Source organism: Hevea brasiliensis, chromosome 17 (genome assembly GCF_030052815.1).
Source record: "Hevea brasiliensis isolate MT/VB/25A 57/8 chromosome 17, ASM3005281v1, whole genome shotgun sequence".
NCBI classification, from domain to species: Eukaryota; Viridiplantae; Streptophyta; class Magnoliopsida; order Malpighiales; family Euphorbiaceae; genus Hevea; species Hevea brasiliensis.
Genome location: NC_079509.1, coordinates 55333188 through 55354175, shown reverse-complemented (window position 1 = coordinate 55354175; position 20988 = coordinate 55333188). Strand labels below are relative to the sequence as shown.

The 20988-nt window shown below is 34.2% G+C and overlaps 1 protein-coding gene and 2 non-coding genes across 8 annotated transcripts; all 3 read left to right on the top strand.

Moving 5' to 3' along the window:
- Positions 1–1201: 1201 nt before the first annotated feature.
- LOC131175612 (small nucleolar RNA R71) lies at positions 1202–1309 on the top strand. The gene has a single exon (XR_009145808.1). It is a non-coding gene; the product is annotated as a small nucleolar RNA R71 (small nucleolar RNA).
- A 4730-nt stretch (positions 1310–6039) lies between these two features.
- On the top strand, positions 6040–6145 carry LOC131175689 (small nucleolar RNA R71). The gene has a single exon (XR_009145881.1). It is a non-coding gene; the product is annotated as a small nucleolar RNA R71 (small nucleolar RNA).
- Positions 6146–15921: 9776 nt separating this feature from the next.
- On the top strand, positions 15922–20676 carry LOC110646303 (putative disease resistance protein RGA3). 6 transcript variants are annotated; one of them, XM_058139077.1, is made up of 5 exons: positions 15922–19353; positions 19444–19568; positions 19652–19780; positions 19968–20248; positions 20351–20676. In XM_058139077.1, exon 1 carries the CDS (start codon positions 16062–16064, stop codon positions 19326–19328), a length of 3267 nt encoding a protein of 1088 aa, XP_057995060.1. In that variant the 5' UTR covers positions 15922–16061; the 3' UTR covers positions 19329–19353; positions 19444–19568; positions 19652–19780; positions 19968–20248; positions 20351–20676. The 6 variants fall into 6 exon arrangements, with proteins under 6 accessions (XP_057995060.1, XP_057995061.1, XP_057995059.1 ...); XM_058139078.1 differs by having other exon boundaries at positions 20348–20676; XM_058139076.1 differs by having other exon boundaries at positions 20337–20676.
- The last annotated feature ends 312 nt before the right edge of the window (positions 20677–20988 follow it).

Below are 20988 nucleotides of genomic sequence, written 5' to 3'. Positions count from 1 at the left end.
AGCACTACATTCTTACATCCAAAGCTACGGTTTCATCATCTTCAAGTTTTCTCTTGTTTGAGAGAATTTCTTTCAAGAATTTTGCATAAGAGGGCATTTGTGAAAGAGCATCAACAAAGGCACATTTATGTAAAGTTTCTTCAAAACCTCTAAGAACTTCCCAAATTGCCTATCAAGCTTGGCTTTGTGAAATCTTTGTGGAAAGGGAAGTTGTGGCTTGTAGGGCTCAGGAGGTATATACTTCTCTTCTTTTTCTTCAAATTTCTCCTTACATTTTCCTGCACTCTCTTGTTTTTCACTCTCAGGTTCCTTTTTCATTTTCTCTCTTCTCACTGTTTTCACTCTTCTCATCATTTATAACTTTACCACTTCTTAAAGTAATAGCTTGACAATGCTCTCTTGGATTTTCTGGTTGACTTGGAAGCTTTCCAAAAGATTTGGCACTTGAGGAAGATGCTTGTTGTGCAATCTGGTTTTCCGGCGATACATTGTGTGTTTGCATTTGTTCGGCCTTGCTTTCACCTCTCTCATCTCCTCATCATGCTTATTTTGGTTGGCAAGAATCTGTTGCAATAAAGCTTGATGGTGGAATTTCGTTTTCTTTGTTTTGGTGGAGGGTTCATATTTTTCTCTGAAAATTGGGCAATGGTTGCCTATTTTCTTGATATGGAACTTGACTCTGTTGTGGTTGAAAATTCTGATTTTGAACTTGACCTTCTTGATTGCCCCATGAAAAGTTGGGATGATTCCTCCAATTTGGATTGTAAGTTTGAGAATAAGGATTCCCCATTTGCTTGTTTCCATAATTACCAACATATCTTGCTTGTTCTCCATAATCTACTCCACTTTGGTTGTTTCCTCTGCATAAGCCACTTGTTGTGAACTTCCGGTGATGATGATGAACTAACCAACATACTCAAATCTTCCATTTTCTTAGCAAGGACATTTGTAAGTGCATCAAACTTTGCATTAATCATGTTGAATGGATCAAGATCATACATTCCAGTGACTTGCCTTTTACGAGTTGGGCTGGTCCTCTTGGACTACTCCAAAGATGAGTATTCTTTGCAATTTTCTCTAATAACTCATAAGCTTCATCTTCATGCTTTATAATAAATTCTCCTCTGTTTGAGCATCAATAATTCCTCTGATTGCGGGAGTGACATTTGTGTAGAAATTACGATTTATCATCCATTTTGGAATGGCATGATGTGGGCATAATCTCTCTAATTCCTTCCATCTCATCCATGATTCATAGAGAGTTTCATCTTCTCTTGGTCCGAAAGTTGTCATTTGATTCCTCGACTCTTGAGTTTTCAGTGGAAAATATTGTGCAAGAAATGCATCGATTAGTTGCTCCCAATTTGTAATGGAGTTGTGAGGTAAAGAATCAAGCCAATCCAATGCTCTATCTTTCAAAGAGAATGGGAATAGCTTCAATCTTGCTGCATCATCAGATACTCAGTTGTTTTTGCATGTCGCAAATCATAGCAAACTTCTTGGTGTGTGTGTGGATTTTGAAGGATGTCCTCCAAATTGAGAGTTTTGGATCATTTGAAGAACTCCAAAATCCATTTTGTAATTCGCATCAATCCTTGGTCTTGCTATGCTCTCTCTCAAGTCATCAAAGCGAGGAAAAGCATGATCCATCATACTTCCCTAGGCACGTTTGCATTAACAACTTCTTCCCTTGGACTTCATTTTCATTATTTTGACCATTTCGGCATTACCAACACCAATTCTAACTCTTTCATCGACCATGTTTGCTTCTAATTCGGTCTCTCTCAAAACTTCCTTCCTTCTTACGGTTTCTTTCTTGTTGGCCTTACAAAATTTCTCAATTTCAGGATTAAACAGATGAGTTGTGTCACTTGAGCTTCTAGCTCTTCTCATAAAAGATTAAAGGTACGAAAAGAACAAACAAACACAAAATGAAAAGATAACAAAGATAAAACTAAAAACAACTAAAATAATCAAGAATTCAATCTTAAACAAACAACTCCCCGGCAACGGCGCCAAAAACTTGATGCGTCCCAACCGCAAGTGCACGGGTCGTACAAGTAGTATAGAAAAATATCGATCCCACGAGGAGTTGTGTTAATGATTGAATTTTCGATATAAAAGTTGACTAAATTGAAGTATTTATGAGATTAAAATGATGAATTAATGGGTAATGGAGTATGAAATCTAAATGTGCAAAATTAATATTCTATTCAACAATGTATTAATTAAACTAAAATTGCATCAAATAGAAATAAGCAAGTTCAAATATGGCAATATTTAAATTGGCAAATGATTAAATTCGATTAGAAATTAACAATGGTAAAAAGCTGATTCAGGAGTTCGGGATTTCATATTCGAGCTATTTTGGGATTTTAAATTGGTTGTCCAATCTTATGAAACTTATGAGTTTTAAGGAGATTAATTCTTAAATCCTTTGAATTCCCTTTCGGGTGAGACAAAGAGTGCCTTAATCAAACTAATCCTACTTTCGTGGAGTTAGAATTAATTAAGACCCATTAAGTTCCTTAATTAATCTGAATCCTCTTAATCCTTAGCCTATTTCTAGGTCTAAGTTAATTAAGTCCGATTTCACGATTATCTATCACAAGGCCTTCTCCTTTAGTTGCTTAAACCATGGTTTAAGAACATTACTCAATGGGATCCTACATTAAGCATGTCATTAAGCTTACAAGAAATGAATAAAACTCATTAAGGCCACAAAATATGGATTACCCAATCAAAATCCACAAATATCTCAAATATTACAACCCTTACTCCAGAATCAAAAGTAAACTACTCACTATCCATAATGCTTACAAGATATGATGAGTTTAAATGGAAATAAAGATTTAATCTAAGCTAAGAAGTAAGGAATTAAACACTAGAAATGTAGAAAAGTGTAAAGAAAGAAAGAAATCTGCAAATCTTAGTTGAAAATGGTGTGGAAGGTGGAAATGACTCTTCAAATTCTGCTTAGCCTCCTTCTTTCTTTCTTTGCTCCTTGCCTCTCCCTTTCTAAAATGAGAAAATGGGACTATATATAGCATTTTTCTGACATGGAGCCCTAAAATAGTATGTTCTAGGAGGAATACATTAAGGGAATCTTCTGCCAGCTCATTAATGAACTCTTTATGGGATGCATAAGTGGTGCATAAGTTATCACGATCCCTTATGCGATTCAGCTGATTACAGGTCACTTATGCGGTTGCATGACTTAGTGCATAGGTTATGCACAATTTCGTGAATCTGCATAAGGGAGGTGAGAATGTGCATAAGCTATCACGATCTCCTTATGCACATTTAATTTGGTTCTGAGCAGTGTTCTTCCTCCTTATGCAAAACTGCATAGCTTATGCGGCAAGTTATGCACAGTTTGGTCTATGCATATTTTAGCTTGAAAACTTGCTTTTGGCATCTTTTTGCTGTAGAAGACACTCCTCAATGGCAAAATTCTCTTTAGTCCTTCAAAAACACCATTTTTCCTACAAAACAAAGTAAAAATTACAAATTAATCCAAAATCGACAATTATGAAAAACTAACTAATTAACTAATAAAATTAGCTAAAAATGACTAATAATCAAATAAAAATGGTTATGAAATTAAACCTAAATGATTATGCAAAATGTATGCATCAGTCTTTTCTTGTAGCATTGTTCAACTTCCTATAGTCTATGCACATTCTCCAACCTGTAACAGTTCTAGTGGGTATCAATTCATTATTCTCATTTTTAACAATTGTCACCCCACCTTTTTTTGGTACAACATGCACAGGACTAACCCACTCATTGTCAGAAATAGGGTAAATAATTCCAGCAGCTAGTAATTTTAGGATTTCCTTTTTCACAACATCCTTCATTATAGGATTCAATCTTCTTTGGTGTTCAATGGAAGGTTTACTATTTGGCTCAAGGAAAATCCTATGCATACAAACTGTTGGACTAATTCCCTTTATATCATCAATTGCATAACCCAAAACTCTTCTATATTCTCTCAAAACTCTCAATAATTTTTCATTCTCAATATCAGTCAAACATGCATTAATTATAACAGGATATGTTTCATTCGGTCCAAGAAAAGCATACCTGAGGTTGGAAGGAAGAGGTTTAAGATCTACCTTTGGGGCATCCTCTACCTTTAATGATGGTTGTTTGATTTCCAAATTTTGCACTTCTTCAAGTTGAAAAATTGTGGCTTCAGGATGTGGTGGAGAGCTCTCCAAGTGTTATGCAAAAGCAGCTATATTGTCATTATCATCATCAATGCTCCCACCATGGACTAAGCAATTTTCAAGAGGGTCTTGTGGATAGCTTTTTCTGAAATGCTCTTGAACAATCTCATCAATGATGTCTACCCGCAAACAAGACTCAACTTCTTCATGTTTCCTTTTCATGGCTGGATTGATGTTGAATATCATTTGATCATCTCCCACTCTAAGTGTCAATTTCTCACCCTTTACATCAATTAATGCACCAGCTGTTGCCAAAAAGGGTCTTCCCAATAAGATAGGAACTTTTGTGTCTTCTTCCATATCTAAAATGACAAAGTCCACCGGAATGTAGAATTTCCCAACCTTGATAGGCACATTTTCTAGAATGCCTTCTGGATACTTAATTGAACGGTCAGCCAATGAAAGATACATATTTGTGGGCTTCAAATCTCCCATATTCAACTTCTCATATATTGAAAGAGGCATTAGGCTGACACTAGCTCCAAGGTCACATAAGGCATTTGCCACACAATTATCACCAATATGACAAGGAATGGAAAACACACCCGGATCTTTGAGTTTGGGAGGTAACTTATTCTGAATTATAGCACTGCATTGCTCTCCCAAGTTGATGGTGTCATAATCTTCTAGCCTTCTCTTATTGGAAAGAATCTCCTTCAAAAACTTGGCATAACTTGGCATTTGGGATAGTGCCTCAGTGAATGGCACATTGATATACAACTTCTTTAGCACTTCAAGGAATTTGCCAAATTGTTTGTCTAGCTTATGCTTGATGAATCTTTGAGGGTAGGGAAGGGTGGGCTTGTAAGGTTCAGGTGGGATGTATGGTTTCTCTCCCTCATCTTGCTCACTTATGCTTTCTTCTTCTTTTTCATTTTTCTTACTCTCAATTGAATTTTCTTCTTTTGTGCTCTCTTTTTCTTCTCTCTTGTTTTCACTCTCTTGACCAACTTTCTTACCACTTCTCAAGGTTACAACCTTACATTGTTCATGAGGGTTTTGTGGTTGGCTAGGTAGTTTACCATAGGAGTTGCTTCCCGATGAGCTTGCTTGTTGGGCCAATTAAGTCTCTAACATGCGGTTGTGGACTTGTAATTGATCCATGGTTTGTCTCATGTGTTGCATTTCTTCCTCCAATATGCTATTCATCTTGCTTTGTTCAGCAAAAAATTTCTCCATCATGCTTTCCAAGGTTGGCTTCGGTTCATGAGGTGGAAGGGATTGTTGTGCTCTTGCTTGATATCCAGGTTGTGGCTGCCTTGTGGGCTGAAATTGAGGCCTATTTTGCTGCACATACTGCTGGTTATGAGCATAATTTGAGCTTTGGCCTTATTGAGCAAAAGTTGCTTGTGGCCTCCATGTTGAGTTGTTCACATTAGAGTAAGCATTTCCCATAGGTTTCTGTTGATAACCTCCTGCATAAGCAGCTTGTTCTTGCAAATAATCATCACCATAAAAAGAGTAATCAACTCCACAACTTTGAGTTCCATCTGTGAAGGCAACTTGTTGCATAGTTGTAGGAGTTGAGGTTGTTGCCTTTGTGCAAAAATCACTAAGAAGCTGAGTCAACTGATCAAATCTTGCATTCATGTAGCTAACTGAGTCAAGTTCATAAATCCCAGCCTTCTTTGGCTCAAGTGCTCTAGGATTTCCCCACAAATGGGTATTATGAGCAATCTTCTCTAATAAATCATAGCATTCTTCACTTGTCATTCTCATGAAATCTCCTCCTGCTTGTGAATCAATTGTGTTTCTTATGGCTGGAGTAACTCTGGTGTAGAAATTATGAACAATCATCCATTTCGGTATTTCATGATGAGGACATTGCCTTTCAAGCTCCTTAAATCTCATCCAAGATTCATACAAAGTTTCATCATCTCTTGGTTTAAAAGCTACCATCAAATTCCTTAAATGAGTGGTCTTCCCAGGTGGGAAAAATTGAGATAGAAAAGCTTGAGATAGCTGCTCCCAAGTAGCTATAATAGCTTGTGGAAGTGAGTCATACCACTCCAATGCTGAATCCCGAAGAGAGAATGGAAATAAGGTGAGCCAAATAACTTCATCTGAAACTCCAGGCTGCCTTTGTGTGCCACATATCATCAAAAATTTCTTCAAATGAGAATGAGGATTTTCAAGTGGACTACCTCCAAATTGTGAATTCTGAACCATTTGAATAAGACCAGTCTTTAACTCAAATTGATTAGCTCCAATAATAGGTCTGTTATCTCTCACATCAGCACATCTAGGAAAAGCATAATCTAACATGGATCTTCTTTGAGGATCATTTTGATTAACAACTTCATTTTGCCTATTTTTCTCATTTCCTCCATTATCTCCACCAATATCTCTATTTTGATTCTCCATATTTTTAATTGTCTCCTCTTGCTCAAATCTTTGTTGTTCTTCTTTTTCTGCTTCTTTTCTTCTCTTGTATTCCTTTTTGTTGGCTCGACAGAATTTTTCAATTTCTGGGTTAAACAACAATTCAGTGTCACTTGTGCTTTTCGATCGTCTCATAAACAAGAAAAGTACCTGAAAAACACAAGGAACAGTAGCGAAAATAAAAGAAAATAAAAATTCTAATCAGCTTAAAACAATTAAAATCCAACTTAAAAACAAACAATTCCCCAGCAACGGCGCCAAAAACTTGATACGATGTTGTCCGCAAGTGCACGGGCCACAGTAGTATAGTTTTAAAAAAAATGATATCGATCCCACAGGGAATTGTGCTTAAATTGGAAATAAAAGTATAAGCTAATTAGAATGACAAAAATTAAAGATGTAAAATGAAATTTGGAATTAAAATTGGTATTTGAGGAATTAAAACTAAATCAAACAATTAACTAAAATTAATTAAACTAGATTACCAAAAATTAATTTGAAATTTCTATTTATGAAATTTGAGAGGAATTAAATCTAAATTCAATAAAAATTAAAGTGATTCTAGATATTGGATTTTTCAATATTGTTTGCATGTGGTTTATCCCTAATTTAGCCAAACACATGAGAATTGCAATTTTGAGGGAAATCAATTCTTAAATTTTTGAAACCTTTTTCAAGCATCTCAAAGTTGGTTTTCATTAAATCAAACCCTGTTTTCACGGTATTTCAAACCTAACAAAAACCCATTTAAAGCTCTAATTGATTTTTGGAAAGTTCCCCTTAATCCTCTTAGCTTATCTCTAACACCAAGAAAATAAAGTTTATTGCAAGATTATCTATCCCTAATATTCACTTTTCAGTCCATCTATTAAGGATTAAAGCTTAACTTAATGAGGGCCCATTCATCAAGCAAGGCAACAAGCTCACAAGCAATAAATCAAAATGTAACAAATCCCATTTAAATGGCTAAATCAGTTCAAAACCACAATACAAATCAATATTTACAAACCCATCTCTAGAATCTCAATCAACTACTCACTATTCATAGTTTTAAGACAAACCCAAATGTATAAATGAAGAAATAATGGAAATGTAAGCTAAGGGGTAGTAAAACCCGGAAAAATGCGAGAAGGATCTGCTGCGAGAAAAGTCTGAACGTGATCCTTGCTCTGCTTTGGAAAAATGCGAGCAGCTCCTCTCTTTGTCTCTTTCTATCCTTCGAAAAATGCCTCCCTTGCTCTCTCTGTTAAGTTATTGTTAAATGAGACTTTATATAGGTGAGGGCACGCCTAGAATGGGTAAAAAGGGAAGGTTCGGAGAAAGTGAGGTAAAAAGCTAGAGTAGCGAAATGCCACGTCAACCATTTTGATAAAAATGACATAAGCCAAGTCGGTTGTGTCGTGGGTTGTGTCGCGGGTTGTGTAGCTCGGCCTGAATATCGACGATCGACACAACTGCGACATAAGCTAATTCGGTTGTCTTTGCGAGTTGTGTCGCTCTCGGCCATTTTTTACTCAACTTCAAAATTTTTGCAATTCGACTTTAATCTCCTCCAAATGGCTACTCTGATCAAAATACATCAAATTTCTCCAAATTTAACCTACAAAACAAATAAATTCCAAAAATTAAACTAAGAAAAGTGAAAATTGCAAAATTGACTAAATATATACTAATATCTATAATAATGGCTATGAACAAGGGTAAATTATGTGCAAAAATTACATCTAAATGATGATATAAAATGCATGCATCATCTGTATGGTGCAAAATGCCACATATTCATGGATCATAAGAGCCTAAAGTACCTAAGAATACAAAAAGAACTTAATTTGAGGCAGAGGAGATGGCTAAAACTTATCAAAGACTATGATTGCACCATAGATTACCACCTAGGTAAGGTAAATATGGTTGCAGATGCTTTGAGTTGAAAGCCTTTGGCAGGGATGTCAACTTTTTCATTACCTCTGTTACTTGAGTTGAGAGCACTTAAGGCATGATTAGAGTTACAAAATGACAGCTCCATCCTAGCACAGTTAACTCTAAAGCCAGTTTTAATTGATGAGGCAGCGGAGGCACAGAAGAAGGATGACAAGTTAATGGAAATTTTGCTCAAATTGCAGAATGGGGAAGAATCTGGGTACTCTCTAAGGAGGATGGAGTGATTGTGTACCAAGGTAGAGTATGTGTGCCTGATAATTTAGAATTGAAAAAGAAAATTTTAAAGGAAGCTCACAACTATACTTTCAACATACATCCCAGTAGTACTAAAATGTATTAGGATTTAAAGGAGAACTACTGGTGGAAAGGGAAGAAGAAGGGCCTTGCGAAATTTGTTTTTAAGTGTTTGGTGTGCCAGCAAGTTAAGGCTAAGCATCAAGTACCAGTTAGGTTACTTCAACCTTTGTTAATCCCGAATGGAAATGGGAATGGGTTAATATGGATTTTTTCATTAGTCTACCTCACACTTAAAGGAACCATGATGCCATATGGGTCATAGTAGATCGATTGACAAAGTCTACACACTTTCTACCAGTTAGGATGGATTATTCTTTGGAAAGGTTGGCAGAATTATATATTACAGAGATTGTGCGATTACATGAAATACCCATATCCATTATATCAGATAGGGATCAAAGGTTCACTTCTAAATTCTAGGATAGTCTACGCAAGGCCCTTGGAATTAGATTGAACTTCAGTACAGCTTTTCATCCACAGTCAGATGGGCAATCAGAGAGGTTCAAGTTGTGGAAGACATGTTATAGGCTTGTGTGATGGAATTTAAAGGTAGCCAGGATAAACATCTACCATTAGTGGAGTTTACCTATAACAACAGCTATTAAACTAGCATTGGCATGTCTCCCTATGAAGCTTTATATGGTAGGAAATGCAGGACGCCTCTATGTTGGGATGAGGTTGGTGAAAGAAAGATGCTGGGGCCTGAACTTGTTCAAGAGACTCGAGATAAGGTGAGATTGATTAGGGATAGACTTAAGGCAACCTCTGATAAATAAAAGTCTTATGCAGACTTAAAAAGGAGAGAGATTGAGTATCAAGTGGGAGACAAGGTGTTCCTGAAAGTCTCTTTAGGCTAGAGATTGAGTCCCAAATTTATTGGGCCTTATGAGGTGATCGGTAGGGTTGGACCAGTAGCATATAAACTGGCATTACCTTCGAAGTTGGAGAAGATCCATAATGTTTTTTATGTATCCATGTTGAAGAGGTGCAGGTCAGATTTATCACACATTTTACTAGTGGAAGAAATTGAAGTGAACCCGGATTTGACCTATAATGAAGAACCCATGAAGATTTTGGCACATGAAGTGAGACAACTAAGGAACAAGCAGATACCTCTGGTTAAAGTGTTATGGAGACATCATTTAGAGCAAGAAGCCACTTGGGAGCAAGAGGATGAAATGAAGAAACAAGACCCTCATGTATTCCTAGAATGAGGTATATTCTTATTTCGAGGATGAAATATCCTAAGCGGGGAAGAGTTGTAACATCCTCATTCTTAATTTAAAAGGTATTCATATAAATACAAAAATGAATTGTGTGTGAAATTGTTCTCATTCATACTTAGGAATGTGGCCACCAAATTAAATTGAATTAATTGAGGAGTTAAGGGGCAAATTAGAAAATATGAGGACCAACTTGAAGCAATTAAAAAGTTTTAGGGGAAGATTAGAAATGATGAAAAAAAAAAGAGAGCAGCCAATGAGATGTTGAAAACACATTAAAGACCATTGAATAAATGCAAGAATTCTCTTCCTCTTTCCTTCCTAAAAATCTGCCAGCTAAACTTCCCAAGTTCTATCTGCACTTTTCTTTCTTCCTTCCACAACCATTTTCTCTCAAAATTGAAGAGAAAACCTAAGCTAAAACCCTAGATCCTACCAATTTCTAGAAGCCAAGCAAAAGGAGCAAGAAGAACTAGTAAATTAAGCTTGCAAAATCTGTTTCCTTTGAAGATTTGGTTCTGGTAGAGGCTTGAAAAGAAGGGAAAATTCTTATTTTTCCAACTAAGGTTAGTGTTATATATTCCCTCCTTTACTGTATTAAGATAGAGACTTCTTGAATTTGATAAATTAGAAGCATTAGGGATTTGTAAGTGAGCTGAAAATCTAAAATTGTTAGTGAGATAGCAGAATCAGTCAACTTTAAAAATTAATAACTTGAGTTAGGAATGTTGGATTGCTGTGAATTTTATGTCCCTAGAAACTTTAATGAGTGCTCTATAACTTTGTAGTTTCGTACTATACCTAATTCTCATGTTAAGATTATGTTTGAGGGTAAAACATTTTACTGTTTAAATCCAAAAAACTGATCTGATGGTTTCCAGAACAAGATAGTCAATTTCAAAATTTTATATCTTGTGCTACAGAACTTGAAGTATTGTGATTCTTGAGCCATTGGAAAGCTTGATAAATGTCTTAAAACTTTGTAGTTATGGCCAAGAACTAATTTTGCCGTTTGTATAGGGAAATTATTATATGTCCTATTACTGCTCTGAGTGTGAATGAAACTAGAACAGGTTGCACATTTTTATTTATATCTTGAACTGTAGATATGATTTTAATGTGATTCAAATTGGAAAGTGAAATTGACATGTGAAAGTTGAATTCTAAAAAATATGGTAATAAAACTCTATTTCTATAATTTTTGGTAGAATTTTGAATTCACTACATTTGGCTGCCAGAATTGACTGAAAAATCTCATTTGTGGAACTTTGATGAATTTGCTTATGTATGAGAGATAATTAGGGGGAAATTAATAAGTGTTACTCTAGTTGAGCTAAATACATATAGTATTGAAAATGTGTATGCCCATTACAAGTCTAGGAATAGGTGACATGAGGAATTGACTAGTCAATAATTGAGATTGTGCACAATAACTTGGTTGCATACCATGAGGTTTTTACTTGGCTATATGCTATGAGGATCATACTTGGCTTTATGCTATGAGAATTACACATGGCTACATGCCATAAGGATTATGCTCGGCTTTATGCTAAGAGGATGGTGCTTAGCTAGGAGCCATGAGGATACTTGCCACATATATTGTCTAGACATTATAAGTGGGCTAAGGAAAATAAATGAAAAATGTTATGTAACCATGATATTATAAATGTTTTGCTTTGAATGTGGATAATCATTATATTGAATATGTAAGGTTTGTGTGACCATATACTAGGGCATATCATGTTGAATTGTGGAAATTGTGCATCTTATTATTCCATTTGATTTGTGGGAAATATAGTTATGAAATTATTTATGAATATATATATATATATATATTGCATGACATAACATCATCAAATTATAACACCACTAAGCATTATGCTTAGTGGAGAGTTGTTTGAACTTTCCGTAGGTAATAAAAGTAAGGATCAAGAATCGACACGGAGCTAAAGGCCAAGGGAGACAATTGCTCAAGACAAAAGAAGACATGATTTAATTTTCTACACATTAGAAGATTACATTGTACTAGGCATTTTTGTCATGGAATGTAATCCTTTAATGTGCAACTGTTTAAGTTGTACAAACGACATGGATGTGAAGACAAGTTTTGTGTATTGCAAATACTTTCATATATATATAATGCAAGTTTTTCAAGTATAATAGATTATTTTATTTGATGAGATGTTGTATACAATATGATTATTGTGAAAAGGTTGTGAGTGAAACCACATAGGTTTCACATGTGTAGTGAAGTAATATGATAAATGTTAACAAGTGTATTAACAAGTCATTTTTAATTTCTTAAAATCTTAAAGGAAACTTTGTCCAATTTTTTTTCTTGAAATTTTTAAACTAAATTTCACTATTTGTGAAATTCCAAATAAATGGAGAATTTATCAGTTAGTTCTCTTATAATTTAAATAAATTTGCAAATTTATAATCTCCCATTGTTTTCTCTAAAATGAAACATAATTAGAATTAAAGAAAACCAAGCTTTACCTTGGGGAGAGATTGTTAACCCTTGAGATATACTCTTGGGTGTGTCTCAGGGGCATATACGCGCTACTCTAGCTACAAATAGGGTTTGGGTGTTACATAATTGATCTAGATAATGTACATATAGGGTAACTTGACTTAATAAAAGATAATATGCATGATAGACTTAGGTTATTTATTTCTTTTTTACCAGTAATATGTGTGAAAATGGATTTGTACATAATTAATTTTGTTAAATATGCATGTAAGGCAAGGTAGTAAGAGGGTAATATCACTAAATTAGCAACTTGGCATGTTAGGAATTACTTGTGCATGTATATGGTCAATTTGTTTGAATTACTTATGTGTGTAACTTCACATTTGCATAAACATATGAAGAAGGAATTAAATAAAAGAAATAATAAGACATACTTTAAAAATCATTAGTAGAGGTTGGTCCTTATTCTAAGGTTAGTCCAAGCTGAGAAGATGCCTAATACCTTTCCTCTTGTACCCATTATACCGAAGCTAGGCCATTAGGCTCATGGTAAAAGAAGGGTAGGGGACCTCTGTAAGCGATGAGTTGCCACCCACGTCCCTTCTTATGAATTTGTCTTGGTTATTACCCGAGTGGTGACTCCTTTCCTTCGCCTTTATAGCATTAATATCTAAGTATCGCAATAATATTATGGAAAGATGATGCTAAACTAAATTTGAAAGTCCCACGGACATATATATAGACATGGACGTAGACACAAACATAAATAGATACTGAGACAGATATAAATATACGCAGACATGCAAGAAGAGATAGACAAAGATAGATACAAACATAGATACATACACAGATAAACATAGATACATATCCAGATAGACATAGATATAGACACAAATAAGCAATTACAGACATAAATAAGAACAAAGACAAACAAATACAAATACAAACACAAACATGGACATAAAGATAGACGCATATAGATACAAATAAAAACATGCATAGATATAGAAAACAAACATAGATGTAGATATAGGCAGAGACAAACATATGCAGACAAATATGGAAATAGACAGAGACAAGCACAAACATAGACATAGATAGACATATGCAAAGACTAACACAGGTACAAACACAAACATAGAAAGAAATAGATACAAATATATAAACATAGAGAAGTGGATGCAAACACAAATATAGATATAAACATAAACAGATAGGAATAAATACATACATTGACACAAATAGATATGGATATATATATATATATACACACACACACGCACAAATAGATACGAACATATATAGACATAGACAAATACAAACACAAATACAAATATAAATATAGACATGGATAGACATAGACATAGATAAATAGACACAAACACAAATATAAACATAGACAGACACAACATAGTCATAGACAGACAGATATATACGCATACAGACCACATTATAGCTATTTTAAATGTTCATATTTTTAATTAAAAAAAGAAAAGCAGGAGATGTATGCAATAATAGATATAAAATGGTATTTTTGGAAAAATAAAATTTTGAATTGAATTATTCATTTGTACCGAATACAATTTATTTCATTTAAAGTGAATTATTCATTTGTACCGAACACAATTTATTTCATTTGAAGTGAATTTCATATTTAATATAAAATAATTTTACTAAACAAATGAATTTATTTATAAATGAATTCTATAATAAAATGAGTTTTATCTAGAATTGAACTAAATAAAGCCTTAATTTAATTGCTTTCTTATTTTTTAACATTTCTTTCCTTGTCTCTTAAATAATTTGATAAGTATTGAATTTTTTTCATTTTCTTTATGGGATCACATCATTTTAAACGAAATCTTGTAATGACAAAAACGAGGAATCATATGGGTGCCTCTTATGATTCCATTATAAGCATTTTTGTAATTTTTTTTTTAAAGGATAGCTTAAATAACATTATTAGGAGATATGATAATTATATCTTATGTCTCCATTAATTTAATGATTTTTAAAATTAAATTCAATGTTTCAATCTCATATATTTACTGTTTTCGTTGATAAATATATTCGCTCTTCGTTCGATTAAGTTGTATAAAATAACTAAAACATGATATGAGAATATAATGGCTACCGAAATCATGTTTCGCGAAATATTAGTAATTAATGAGAAAATTGTACTTCCATTTAGATTCCATGCTAAAATTTTATAAAATCATAACAATAAATGTGAAAATATTGGTATTTGTTCATGCATTGAAAAAAAAAAAAGAAATAAATTAAGAAGAAAATCCACACAAGTCCCCTTCTTTCTTCCTCTCTCGACAGTAAGGCATGAAGAAAATAAGCATCCAAACTCAATTTTTTCATCATGTCCTCATTGAATCCAAAAACTATTCAGCTGCATGCATCATTGCCCTCATTGCTTTTTAGCCTTTGATACAGAGAATAAAGCAAATCTGGACACCATGTCATGGGACATCATTGCCCCATCGCTTTTTAGCCTTTCATACAGAGAACAAAGCAAATCTGGACACCATGTCATGGAACATCATTGTCCCCATTGCTTTTCAGGGAATAAAGCAAATATGGGCACTATGTCATGGGACATCTTTGCCGCCGCTACTCTTTAATTACTTTGGATAACGGTTTACATGGCCTCTAATACTTTCGACTGAAAAAATTGAGCTATATCAACAATATACTATTGAAATCAAATATAAAATTTAACCAACGAAAATTAATTTTTCTTATACATATTTTTTTAAAATTTTCAAACAAAATATTAAATTTATTTCTTTATCTTTATAACCAAGAATATTCTCAAAGTCTAAATTATGCAATAAAAATAAAATTTCTCTTTTAGAAATTTTGAGAATTTATGATATTTTAAAAGTAAATTCGATTACAACTTCTATTGCATTATATTTAGGATATTAAATTTCATAAGCGCTAATAGTTCAATTGAATTTTATGTGATAAGTAATCCAAAGTTTATACGTCCTGTCACTTTTTTAGTAGAAATGTACATTTAATTAATCGAACTAAATCAAAATTTTTTTTCCTTAATTTTCCTCTCAAATTATTCAATATTTATTGGATTTTTTTTATGGGATTCACACGGTTTGCAGTAATTCGCTTTAGGTAAAGTTGATAAATTAAATGCGTTAAGGAAAGAGAGAAAAAGGAGCTCAAGATTCCAATCTTGAAAAACAAGAAAAGAAAATTGAGTTTCTTTTTTTTTTTTTTTCCTCATCATTATCTAAAGGGAAAATCGAATATAGGCACCCATTATAATCATTTTTTTTCTTAAAAACATTCATAACCTTTATTTAAATTTAGTAATAATCATTGGGGTTCACATGGGTTGCAGGACGTTACAAACAGCCTAAATCTTCGTTATAAATATTTCCATAGCATTTTCATCCTCCACACAACAACATACAATCCTTTCCTTCAAACCTTAAACACTTTCCAATTGCGCCTTGCCTATACTTTCCACTCTCTTGAAAAGCAATGGCAGATGCAATCCTTACCGATATTGCTATAGATATCGTTAAGAAGCTGGGTTCTCTAGGTCTTCGAGAGACTAGGCTGTGGTGGGGTGTCAAAGAGGAGCTTGAGAAACTCAGGGTGGCAGTTTCAATGATCCAAGCTGTGCTTCTTGATGCAGAGGAGCAGTACTCGCTTAGTCATCAAGTCAAAGTTTGGGTTGATTCACTAAAAGAAGCATTTTACGATGCTGACGACTTGTTAGATGAATTCTCCACAGATGTTTTACTGAAGCAGATGATTACTGGCAACAAAATGTTAAGGGAGGTAAGCCTCTTCTTTTCAAGCTCAAACCCGTTTGTTTATGGTCTTAAAATGGCTCATAAGATTGAAAATGTTAGAAGCAGATTAGATGAGATTGCTGCAAATAGGAGGTTTCACTTAAATGAGTGTCAGGAGATCACAGCTCCTATGGTTGAGGAAAGAGAGCAAACTCACTCATCCTTACCTCAAGTAGTTGTTGGCAGAAAAGAAGATAAGAAGAAAATTGTTGATTTCCTTCTGTCTTCTAGTTATGGGGAGAATGTGTCAATCATTTCCATTGTTGGCATTGGAGGCTTAGGAAAGACAACACTTGCTCAACTTGCATACAATGATGTGATGGTGAAATCATATTTTGAACTCAAAATGTGGGTGTGCATTTCTGATAATTTTGGTGTAAAAATAGTTGTTGAAAAGATTTTGGAATGTCTTATTGGTGAGAAACCCAAAAACCTTGAAATGAATACCTTGAAAGATCTTCTCCGTGAAAAAATTCATGGAAAAAAATATTTACTTGTTTTGGATGATTTATGGAATGAGGATTTCAAAAAATGGTTTGATTTGAAAGATTTGTTAGTCGGAGGTGCAAGTGGCAGCAAAATAATGGTGACTACTCGTCTTGAAAATGTTGCAAAGATGATAAGATCAAATGAAACGTGTAAATTACAAGGCCTACTTGATCATGAGTCATGGTCTTTGTTTGCAGAAATCGCCTTTAATCAAGGACGAGTAACGAGTCCAAAGCATGAGATAATTGGAAAAGAAATTGTGGCTAAGTGTATTGGAGTCCCTTTAGCAATACGAGCAATAGGAAGCTTATTATATTATAAAAATACAACAAATGAGTGGGAATCCTTCAAAGAAAAAGAGCTTTTAAATTTGAATGAAGAGGAGATTGGTGTTATGAAAACTCTAAGGTTGAGTTATAATTATCTACCTTCTCATTTAAAGTGTTGCTTTGCTTATTGTGGATTATTTCCAAAAGGTGCTAAAATTACCATAAGATATATGGTGAGTCTTTGGTTGGCACAAGGATTTATTAGATCTTCGGATTCAGAACAAAGTTTTGAAGATATAGGTTTAAAATATTTTAAGAATCTTTTATGGAGATCATTCTTTCAAGAAGTAGAAGAAGATATATTTGGTAATTTATTAAGTTGTAAAATGCATGATTTGATACATGATCTTGCTGTGCAAGTAGCTGGGGAGGAAAATATTTTAGTAAATTCAGATGCACAACGTGTTAAAAAAGAAACTCGACATGTGTCACTTAATTTTGAAGTTGATTCATGGCAGAAAGTTGCAAGCAGCTTACCAAATGCGACAAAGGTGCGAACATTTATACCATTGAAGTGGTCAATAAGGCATGATATTAAAAAAGTTGAATGCCAGGAAATTTTTTCCAAATTAAGTCATGCAAGGGTATTGAATCTGCAGTGTTTGGGAGAGAGAGTGCCACATTCCATTGACAAATTGAAGCATATAAGGTTTCTCGATCTTTCTGAGAATAAAAGAATTGAGGTCCTTCCTAATTCCATAATTAAACTTCAAAACCTGCAATTTCTATACCTAGTTAATTGTGAAAGGCTTAAGCAGTTGCCTAAGCATATCAAAATGTTGGTCAATCTCCAACAACTTTACCTTGAGGGATGTGAAAGTTTGACTCATATGCCATGTGGGATTGGTCAACTGAGTTCCCTTGAGAATTTATCAGTATTCATGGTGGCCAAAGATAATGGTGTCTCCAAACATAGCGGCGGACTCAGTGAATTACGTGACTTGAACAATCTGAGAGGATGGCTACATATCAAGAATCTAAGATATGTGAAAGATCCGGCATCTGAATTTGAGGCAGCCAATTTGAAAGAAAAGCAACACCTTCAAACCTTGATATTAGCATGGAAATTTGGCGATCCCTATGATAATAATAGTGATAGTGGTCCGAATGACGTTGAAATATCATTAGAAAAGCTGCGGCCACACGTTAATCTAAAATGGCTGATTGTGTTTGGGTGCGGAAGACTCATGTTTCCAAACTGGATTTCTTTCCTCACTAATTTGGTGGAACTGAAAATTGTCAACTGCAAAAATTGCCAGCATTTTCCACCGTTGGATCAGTTCCCTTCACTTAAACGTTTGGGGTTGCACAATTTGAATGATCTTGAGTACATAGAGAGTGGGGTTAAATGCCGCAACGCATTATTCTTCCCTTCTTTAGAAAATCTCTGGCTTGAAAATTGCCCAAATCTGCAGGGATGGAGGAAACCTCAATTGCTACAGTTTCACTGTATTGTTTATTTGCAAATCACGTCTTGCCCTAATCTCACTTCAATGCCTCTCATTCCATCTATCCAGCATTTGGTTTTGATAAATGCCAGCAAGAAGTTATTGGAGGACATAATGAAGATGAGGATTTCGGTATCACAATCTACATCTTCTTGTTCTTCGATTTCCACTTCTCAATTGAAAGTTCTGCAGATCGAGGGAATTGAGGATCTAGAATTTCTATCAGAGGATTTGCTGCAGAATCTCACTTCACTCCAAAGTCTTTATATTAGGAATTGCCCACGCCTAAGAAATCTGTCTTCAAGGCATCTGAGCTCTCTTGTTTTTCTTGTCATCAAGGCTTGTGAGGAGCTTGATTTATCTGATGACATGCAGTGGCACTACCTCAGAAGCCTGCGGAAGCTTCAATTTAGAAATATGAACAAATTGGTGTCCCTTCCAAAGGGACTTCAACATGTTCCCACTCTGCTCACACTCTTAATCAAACGTTGTCCTAATTTGATATCTTTACCTGAATGGATGAGAAGCCTCACCGAATTACAATATTTATTTATTAAAAAATGTTCTCAACTGTCAGAAAGATACGAAAGCAACATGTGTGCGGATTGGGCCGAGATTGGTTACATACCAAATATTAGTATTGATAAAAGATGGATTCAAGAGGATGGCTGCTACAAACTATGATTACAAGAATCAGAAGTTTCTTCTGGTATGTCCTTATCCTCTCCAGCACCTTTTTTTTTTTTAAGTTAAAATTATACCATTTTTTTTATATAATCATCAACTGTTTATATTCCAGGAAAACAACATGACAATCTGGAATTTCTTCCAGGTAATGTAAAGCATTTGCCCCAAAATGAAGCCTTATCTCTAGGCGTGTGATATGGAAGGTACTCAAAGACAACAAGCTTGATCTGTTCAATGGTGCTCTGTTGTTTTTTTTTTTTTTTTTTTTTAGTTTTATAATTTTTCCTTAATTCCTTCTCTTAGAGAAATCATTTATATAGTTGCAGAATTGGTTGGAACTTCTAAAACCAGATGCATGTTCTGAGTGAGATTTAGCACTGGTTCTTGCTGGGTTAAGATTAGAGTTGAAGATCAAATCTGACAAGCATGCTCGAGGAATTAGCTTTTGTGTAAGTATCCTTTTTTAATGACTTGGCATATTTAAGTTTCCTACGTGCAATTATTAGCAAACACAAAGGATAGCCAAGTATGCTCACCTCCCAGAGGTTGTATTTGACATAAGAAAGATCCTACAGTTCACTGCTTTACAATTACATGAAAGCTAATCTTATCTCTTGCCTATGGTTCTGTTTTCAGATTTTCAAGCCTGGAATGCATAATTCTTCCCCTCTTGAACTAGTTGCAAGTCATAAGTGGCAACATGTTCTTTGAAATTGTTAACCTGCAAAGAAATCAAAGAGTTGTATTATAAGTTTGAACGAGCGAAGGGATTTCAAATGAGCATTCTGCAGCTATTGTATCTTCAATTTTAGACTTTGGAAATTGATAATGATTCTGTCTTGTTGAAGATTCCGGAGAAGAGCAATTTTGGATTGGACTCTCATGTGCCAGAAAGTCCTTGTTTAATACTATGACTGGTATATGTTCATTTCTGTTTCTTTTGAGTGACTGGTACATACTATCTTATAGTTTCCCTCAATCTTAATGCTTGCTAATTTGTTTTAGTCACACCATAGCAGCTTAAAAATTATGGAGTCATTAACTATTTGGTCGACTAACTCATCTACAATAATTTGTTGAAGTTATGGAGATTTTTACAGACCATATACTCTTATTTGCCATAAATTTTTGGGACCCTATTTACTTCTCTACAATTGGGAAGCGTTCAAAAACTAATTTTGTGTGTCATTGTGTCTAGGCTTGAAGCAACATCCGATTCCAGCAGATTTAAGGGTCATAATGATGAAAGATTCAATGATGCCAACTAGTTGACAACTGATCAATTGATTATATATATGAACTTTGCAACTTCACATTGCACAAGAAATGGATTTTTTTTTTTTTTTTCAGTTTAGTGTCACATCAAGATTGTAACATCCCATAATCCCTAGCCTTAGACAGTACTGATATCGGCTTCGAAATAGTGTTATTCAAAGAAAATTTAAAAATTAAATATGACTTGGAAATAAGTTCAAATAAGCAGATTAAAAACTAAAGTGAAAAATGGAGTTATGGATTTATTAGGCATTATGAAAAAGATGAATAGTAAACTGGTAAGAAAAAAATTTAGTAAATTAAGTTTAAAAGTCAAACATTGACCAAAGATGTGATTAATTAACTTAACGAAGTTGGATTAATTTAATTAATCATGAATAGG